Genomic DNA, 7,500 nt, shown 5'->3' on the forward strand with positions numbered 1-7,500 from the left:
GCTCATTAGACGATAAAAGGAATTTATTTCCAATCAAACCCAACAGACTGCCTTTTTGATTTATTTATTTACACCCTTTGTCAAATGGTGCCATTTTACATTGCCTTCACCTGGAATAGAGCCCGACAAACATGGGTTACTATTCAGCGCGCAAAGACACCAAAAAAGGCGCGCTAAACCCCTACGCTGGAACGGGCAGGGGAAATGATACAATGTAGCCGCTCTCCGAGCCGGCGCGCGCCGCCCATTAAACAATGATACAATGTAGCCGCTCTCCGAGGCGGCGCGCGCGCCCATTAAACAATGATACAATGTAACGCAGCCTACCTACGCATTCATTCGGTGGCGATGGAATTGCTTTTTTTACTGACAGAGTGGGTGGCTCTTAAAAGAGCCTTTGGGTTAGTAGAGCAGTCCAAATGCGCTGTTTACTTGGAGCTGGTGTACTTGGTTACGGCCTTGGTGCCCTCGGACACGGCGTGTTTGGCAAGTTCACCGGGGAGCAGCAGGCGCACCGCGGTCTGGATCTCCCTGGAGGTGATGGTAGAACGCTTGTTGTAGTGGGCCAGGCGAGAGGACTCTCCGGCGATACGCTCGAAGATGTCGTTCACGAAGGAGTTCATGATTCCCATGGCCTTGGAGGAGATGCCGGTGTCGGGGTGGACCTGCTTCAGGACTTTGTACACGTAGATGGCGTAACTCTCCTTCCTGGACTTTCTGCGCTTCTTGCCGCCCTTCCCTGCGGTCTTGGTGACGGCTTTCTTGGAGCCCTTCTTGGGCGCTGACTTTGCTGGCTCGGGCATGATGATGTCTCGTTGCTTCTCAGAAACGAATGAGGGGGTGAAGGGCGCTTACCCGTCTTATGAAGAGGAAGCTAAGCAAAGTCAGCGGCCGTAGACACTCCCCTGCTTGCTTGCTCCCTCCCTCCCTCCCTCCCCTCCCTCTCTATAGCCTATGCTCTGTGACCGATGGGGAATTGTGTGTTTCAAAAGGGGGGCTTTAATAGGTGTCCAAATGGCACGATTGTTGTGCCAAATAATGCTGGTGATAGAATTGCCCACTTTGGCACCGTCAGACATAGGGCTCCCATTTTGGACTGTGTGTGTGTGTGCGCGCTGTCCCCCTCTTTTTTCGAGCCACGTCTACCGACTCGTGGTGGCTTTATGTTGTCCAAATTCCACTATTGCTTGACCCAAAATAATAACGTTCTTACACTTTGCCACTGTCAGATATAGGCCTCCTCTCTGTGCGCTAAAAGTGGACGGGACATTAGAATCCTCTAATTAATACTCCCTGTCCACTCGAAGTGGCTCATACTTTCTTACTAAATTGCATACTAAACATTTTTTGTTATATATAACACTACATGGAATGGGCCCATTTTAAGCGGATGTGGGTGGCTCTTAAAAGAGCCTTTGGGTTCGAGTCGGGGTGTTGAGGTTCCGAAGAGAGTGGGTTTAACCGCCGAAACCGTACAGGGTGCGTCCCTGACGTTTCAGAGCGTAGACCACGTCCATGGCGGTAACGGTCTTCCTCTTGGCGTGCTCGGTGTAGGTGACTGCGTCACGGATCACGTTCTCCAGGAACACCTTCAGGACACCGCGGGTCTCCTCGTAGATCAGACCGGAAATACGCTTCACGCCGCCGCGGCGAGCCAGACGGCGGATAGCGGGTTTGGTGATTCCCTGGATGTTATCGCGGAGAACTTTGCGGTGACGCTTGGCGCCTCCTTTTCCGAGTCCCTTGCCGCCTTTGCCTCTTCCGGACATGGTGTGTTCGCTAGTTGAGTTCAAGTGAATGAATGACTTCAGCGCCGGTGCGCGGTGCGCTATTATCTGCGTTTGGTCGACCTGATTGAGGCCGGCGGCACAGAAAGCGCGCCTCTGTTATATGTTCGGAGGCGTTGCAAAGGGGAGGGCGCTCGTTCTAGGGGACTAGGGAGGAGCGATTTCAAAGATGACGTGAAAGCAACTAACGTACGCGGGAAACATACTCAAATACTGATATAGGCTATGTGGAACACAAGGCCAAACTGTGACAACTGGGAGATCAGCTAGTACACTGTGTCCCTCTCCTCATATTGTTGTTGTTGTTGTTGTTGTTGTTGCACCTGATTCTACTCATTGAGGACTTGGTAATTTAGGTGACAGGTTGTTCAATCAGCTGTGGCTGTCCAGGCCTACAAGAAAAATGGGTCCTGTTGGGGGTAGCCTACTCTACCGCTGGAGTTGGGAAACACTGAAATGGAAGGGGGACACGCAGTGAGCAAAACTCCTAACCACATAAAAACACAGACACTTGAGATCATTAAGAGCTATAAGGAGTCCATCAACTACCTGGTCAGTCAAGTCATATAGGGGGGATTTCATGGCCACCTGCTGGAGCAGAAGTCATGTTTGCCAACACTGGCCTTAAAATCATTAGGAGCTATAAGGAGTCCATCAACTAACTGGTCAGTCAAGTCATATAGGGAGGGATGTCATGGCCACCTGCTGGAGCACAAGTAATGTTTGCCAACACTGGCCTTAAAATCATTAGGAGCTATAAGGAATAAATCAACTCATCATTCAAGTCATATAGGGAGGGATCTTAGCACCACCTGCTGGATCAGAAGTACCCTTCACCGTAGGCACAAGAGAGCCATCATCTCTCAACCGGTGCAATTTCCATAAGTATGTGGTAATAAAACAAACAACGACAGCTCCTCATATAGGCAGTGGTTTCACACATTTTTCTCCAAGATGTTCAAACGTTCATAGATGACCAGCAGGGTCAAATAATAAGCACAGTGGTTGTAGAGGTTGCAACAGGTCAGTCAGTACATCAGGAGTAAATGTCACTTGTTGTTAGTGTTGTAGTTCCTATTTCTACGGTGTTGCCTACCTGCAGCAATCATGAGTTACCTGCAGTGTTGATTGCAATTACGTAATTTGTCAACTCATAATAACAGATGTTTTGCAAACCGTTGATGTTTAAATAAATGGATTCCCGGTGTCCGGATACCTTTTCTCTTAAGGGATGTGATTGAGTGAATCCAAAGTAAGTTGGTCTAAATACATAATAGGATGAATCATTCAGGTAAAATAACACAATGTCTATTTGAGTCGAATCAATGTAATATAATCCTTTTTACGTCTCTATCATCTTTACTCAATGTATTGGACCACATCAACTCAACTTACTCAAGCTTATCTACTCATAAAAACAAGCAAAAAGATCTACTCAACAATATGACGTGTGCTTTTGTTGACTGTAATAGCTTGAGTACATTCCACAAAGTCATTTTTTACAGTGTATCTAAAGACACGTTTGTTGTGGTGATGCACTTTTTCTTTGACGTTGAACTTGCATTGAACAGACAAATCCATTTCGTTACAACCCCTTTTGTAGTATGACTTAGGAATATTTGTTGATGATCCTAATGTCTATGCGTGAATAGTGATTGGTTGTTGGTGAAATATTGCTGAGAACCCATCATTTCCTGGCCTTTTTTCACTATTGAGCAATTTTGAAACATTTGTTTTGCTATTGGATTCATAATGGTGACCTGGGACAAGTAATTAGTGAAACCAGAGTTCAGCAGTTGCCATTAAAGCGATCGAACCAAGTCATCCTAATAGGCTAGTATTAGCCTAAAGCAGGGTTTCCCAAACTCGGGCCACATTTTGGGAGTTTTTGCCCTAGCACTACACAGCTGATTCAAATAATCAACTCATCATCATCAAGCTGGGAGTATTAGAATCAGTTGTGGAGTGCTAGGGCAAAACGCAAAACGCGCACCCCTTGTGGACCCCAGGACCGCGTTTGGGAAACGCTGGCCTAAAGAGCAAATGCTGAAAGGGAATCACCATGAGGTGCAGTACCCACATTTAACCACAAGATGGCCTCCGTGCTCCATTGTAAAGTTTGGGCCTCTGCATGAGTCTCTCAGCAGCACTGCAACATGGGACTTTCAAAGTAAGTTGGCATGCATGTTTTTTCTGGACTGCATGCAAGGCTATTATTACACACAACTAATAGTGTCAATTATTCATCTGAACACAATTCTTGTTACTATTCGGCCTATATTATCACTCGTTTCTTTTTCCCTCCTTTGTAAAGCATTTTACTGTGTTACTATATAGTTCAAAGGAAGTGGATGATGCCAGATGGTTGTGTATATACACACACAAACATTGAAGCTAGACTTCAGGCAACTAAAAAGGTGCAATACGTAGCTTTTAGACGTGTTAGTGAACAACATACATGGTGGCTAATGTAGAGGTGCGTGTATACATGGAACAATTGTGCTTTTTGATGGAAATATGGAGGTGGCTCTTAAAAGAGCCTTTGGGGGATATTCGAGTTCAGGTCATCCTCATTTATGCGCGCTCTCCGCGAATACGGCGGGCCAGCTGGATGTCCTTGGGCATGATGGTCACCCGCTTGGCGTGGATGGCGCACAGGTTGGTGTCCTCGAACAGGCCGACCAGGTAAGCCTCGCTAGCCTCCTGTAGGGCCATCACGGCGGAGCTCTGGAAGCGCAGGTCGGTCTTGAAGTCCTGGGCGATTTCTCGCACCAGGCGCTGGAAGGGCAGTTTGCGGATGAGTAGCTCAGTGGACTTCTGGTAACGACGGATCTCTCTCAGAGCCACGGTGCCGGGCCTGTAACGGTGAGGCTTCTTCACACCGCCGGTGGCCGGGGCACTCTTGCGAGCAGCCTTAGTGGCGAGCTGCTTCCTGGGGGTTTGCCACCGGTGGATTTGCGAGCGGTTTGCTTGGTTCTGGCCATGGCGCTGCTCTGACAGTCGGGAGTATAGCCTCGAAATGCCTATGTGAAGTTTATAAAGCCGGCAGTGGCGCCTGCTGATTGGACACCATCTCCCCACCACCCCGATTGGCCCGTTTCGCAGGCCTCCTCCGTTGGCCATTGGACGGGAGGCCCGGCCTCTCCAAAACTCAAACTCCCGGTGCGCGCGCAATAGGACGCCGCCGGCCCTTTACGCGCAATAATAGTCGCCAAAGTCAAGAGTGACAGCTTATAGGCACGTATCATCTAATGCTAGCCTGCTATGGCAAATGAGGCCAAGTAGGTGTTGTTGTTCATGCAAGGCCTCATGTGGGCACAGAATGTCGAAATAGTTGTGTATACACCCACTCAATGTATTGCGGTCATAGAAAGGTACTTTGCGCTTTTGGAGAGCTAGGTGGTTGGCTCTTAAAAGAGCCTTTGGGGGTTGAGTAGTCAAGTTGAAGTCGCAGTAGCGAATTTACTTGGCTTTGACTGCCTTCTCGGTCTTCTTGGGGAGTAGGACTGCCTGGATGTTGGGCAGCACACCACCCTGAGCGATGGTCACACCGCCGAGCAGTTTGTTCAGCTCCTCGTCGTTACGGACGGCCAGTTGTAGGTGACGGGGGATGATACGAGTCTTCTTGTTGTCACGGGCAGCGTTGCCGGCCAACTCCAGGATCTCAGCAGTCAGGTACTCGAGTACGGCGGCCAGGTAGACTGGTGCGCCAGCGCCCACACGCTCGGCGTAGTTGCCTTTGCGCAGCAGCCTGTGCACACGGCCCACGGGGAACTGGAGGCCAGCACGGGATGAACGGGTCTTTGCCTTCGCCCTGGCCTTGCCTCCGGTTTTGCCTCTTCCGCTCATATTGGTAGCTTGAGAAAGTCACAGAAAGTCTGAATGAGCCGCTCGCCACTTCGAGAGCCGTACATATACCTCGCCACAAGAGGCAACGATTAGCCACCGGGCCGGTGTGGCCTTATCCAATTGGAGCGAGGGACAGACAGATGGACAGACAGACAGCCCTAAGCCGGTTCCCACCCACAGGCAGCGAGTGAGAGGCTACTTTGTTTCCCTCCGACTTTGTTACTTTGTGTCATTTCGCGTGAGCGCCAAAATGTCCGAAATGACATCCACACATTATTTCTCTCCAAATGGGAAACAAACAGCTGGTGAGGGTGCACTCTTGAGTTTGAAATCGAAGCCACTATAGTATTGTTATTGTTATTACATGGCACTTGTAACACATCACAGCAGCCTGCCTCTGAACGGGAATAGCCCAGTGGCTCATATATAAAAATGGCTGTTGAGGGTGCACTCGTGAGTTTCAATTCGAAGCCACTATAGTATTGTTATTGTTATTACATGGCACTTGTAACACATCACAGCAGCCTGCCTCTGAACGGGAATAGCCCAGTGGCTCATATATAAAAATGGCTGGTGAGGGTGCACTCGTGAGGTCGAATTTCTGAGCCATTTTGGCCCTCTATTATATGCCTCTCCCTTCGCACACACCCAGAGTGGGACAATGTTGTGTGCGTAAAAGTAGCCTAGTGTGCGTAATTTCTTTTCCACGACAGGTAGTACATGGAAATCAATGCGCTTTCTATGGAAAGAGGTGGGTGGCTCTTAAAAGAGCCTTTTGTGGTACAACATGTGTCGAGTAGAACACTGTTTGTAATAGGTTTACTTCTTCTTGGGGGCTGCCTTCTTGGCCTTGGCTGCCTTGGGCTTGGCGGCTTTGGGCTTGGCTGCCTTTGTAGCCTTCTTGGGGCTCTTGGCTGCCTTCTTGAGCGCTGCGGCGGGCTTTTTCACCTTCTTGGGGCTCTTGGCGGCCTTTTTGGGTGTAGCGGGCTTCTTGGCCTTCTTGGGGGACTTCTTTGCGGCGACGGCCTTCTTGGCTGCTACCTTCTTGGGCTTCTTCGCCGCGGCGGGCTTCTTGGCGGCCACCTTCTTTACTTTGGGGACTGCGGCTTTCTTGGCGGGCTTCTTCGCCTCGACGGCTTTCTTGTTGAGCTTGAAGGAACCGGATGCACCGGTGCCCTTGGTCTGGACCAGGGTACCCTTGGTGACGAGGCTCTTGACTGCGATCTTGACGCGGGAGTTGTTCTTCTCCACGTCGTAGCCGCCTGCCGCCAGCGTCTTCTTGAGTGCGGCCAGGGACACGCCGCTCCTCTCCTTGGAAGCGGTCACAGCCTTGACGATGAGCTCGCCTACGCTGGGTCCCGCTTTCTTGGCCTTGGCTGCTGCCTTCTTCTTGGGTGCCTTTGCGGCGCGGGCGGCGGCGGGTGCTGGTGCGACTTCTGCCATGTCTGTCTGTCGTTTGGTCCGGTACACACACACACACACACGGTCTGCGAGGAGTAGTTTGCTGTAGACGCTGTTCTGCGCTATTGAAGCTCCACACCGAGCAGGGGGCTGGCCTTAAACGCGACATGAGAACCATGTAGACTCAAGCCAACCAGCTCGGCTTCTCTGGGCTGGCCAAATGCTCTTTCACTTGTGTTTTCTGTTCGCCTATATTGGCCCAAAAGTCACCGACGGAGCCGTGTTTTTGCTCCAAAGCGAACGGCCCAGCGAGCAGACTTGTCTCCGTTCAGAATAAAGTCATGTGGGCCGCGGAAGGGCCGTGCATTTTGTTGCGACTCGCTCAAAATCTCACCGTTGGACTGTCGGGTGGAGCGGTGCGCACTGGTTTTCCTGTGCTATTTGTCTCCTAAATGGGCTAAAA

General features: G+C 50.2%; 3 protein-coding genes and 2 pseudogenes across 3 annotated transcripts; all 5 read right to left on the reverse strand.

Annotated features, from left to right (window-relative positions):
- LOC123488595 overlaps positions 1–2,345 on the reverse strand; it is a 20,251-nt pseudogene extending 17,906 nt beyond the window's left edge.
- On the reverse strand, positions 378–848 carry LOC123488602 (histone H2B). Its single transcript, XM_045219460.1, has one exon. The coding sequence runs from the start codon at positions 801–803 to the stop codon at positions 429–431; it is 375 nt and encodes a 124-aa protein (XP_045075395.1). The 5' UTR covers positions 804–848; the 3' UTR covers positions 378–428.
- Positions 2,346–4,309: 1,964 nt separating the features above from the next.
- Positions 4,310–4,771, reverse strand: LOC123488599 (annotated as a pseudogene).
- A 43-nt stretch (positions 4,772–4,814) lies between these two features.
- On the reverse strand, positions 4,815–5,713 carry LOC123488601 (histone H2A). Its single transcript, XM_045219459.1, has one exon. The coding sequence runs from the start codon at positions 5,634–5,636 to the stop codon at positions 5,250–5,252; it is 387 nt and encodes a 128-aa protein (XP_045075394.1). The 5' UTR covers positions 5,637–5,713; the 3' UTR covers positions 4,815–5,249.
- Positions 5,714–5,978: 265 nt separating this feature from the next.
- LOC123488598 (histone H1-like) lies at positions 5,979–7,177 on the reverse strand. The gene has a single exon (XM_045219456.1). It carries the CDS (start codon positions 7,077–7,079, stop codon positions 6,456–6,458), a length of 624 nt encoding a protein of 207 aa, XP_045075391.1. The 5' UTR covers positions 7,080–7,177; the 3' UTR covers positions 5,979–6,455.
- Positions 7,178–7,500: the final 323 nt, after the last annotated feature.

Source organism: Coregonus clupeaformis, unplaced genomic scaffold (assembly GCF_020615455.1).
Source record: "Coregonus clupeaformis isolate EN_2021a unplaced genomic scaffold, ASM2061545v1 scaf2387, whole genome shotgun sequence".
Lineage (NCBI taxonomy): Eukaryota > Metazoa > Chordata > Actinopteri > Salmoniformes > Salmonidae > Coregonus > Coregonus clupeaformis.

What these genes read in the sequence shown, in the direction of transcription:
- LOC123488602 (XM_045219460.1), bottom strand. Translation starts at nt 803, where the DNA reads ATGCCCGAGCCAGCAAAGTCAGCGCCCAAGAAGGGCTCCAAGAAAGCC.
- LOC123488601 (XM_045219459.1), bottom strand. Translation starts at nt 5,636, where the DNA reads ATGAGCGGAAGAGGCAAAACCGGAGGCAAGGCCAGGGCGAAGGCAAAG.
- LOC123488598 (XM_045219456.1), bottom strand. Translation starts at nt 7,079, where the DNA reads ATGGCAGAAGTCGCACCAGCACCCGCCGCCGCCCGCGCCGCAAAGGCA.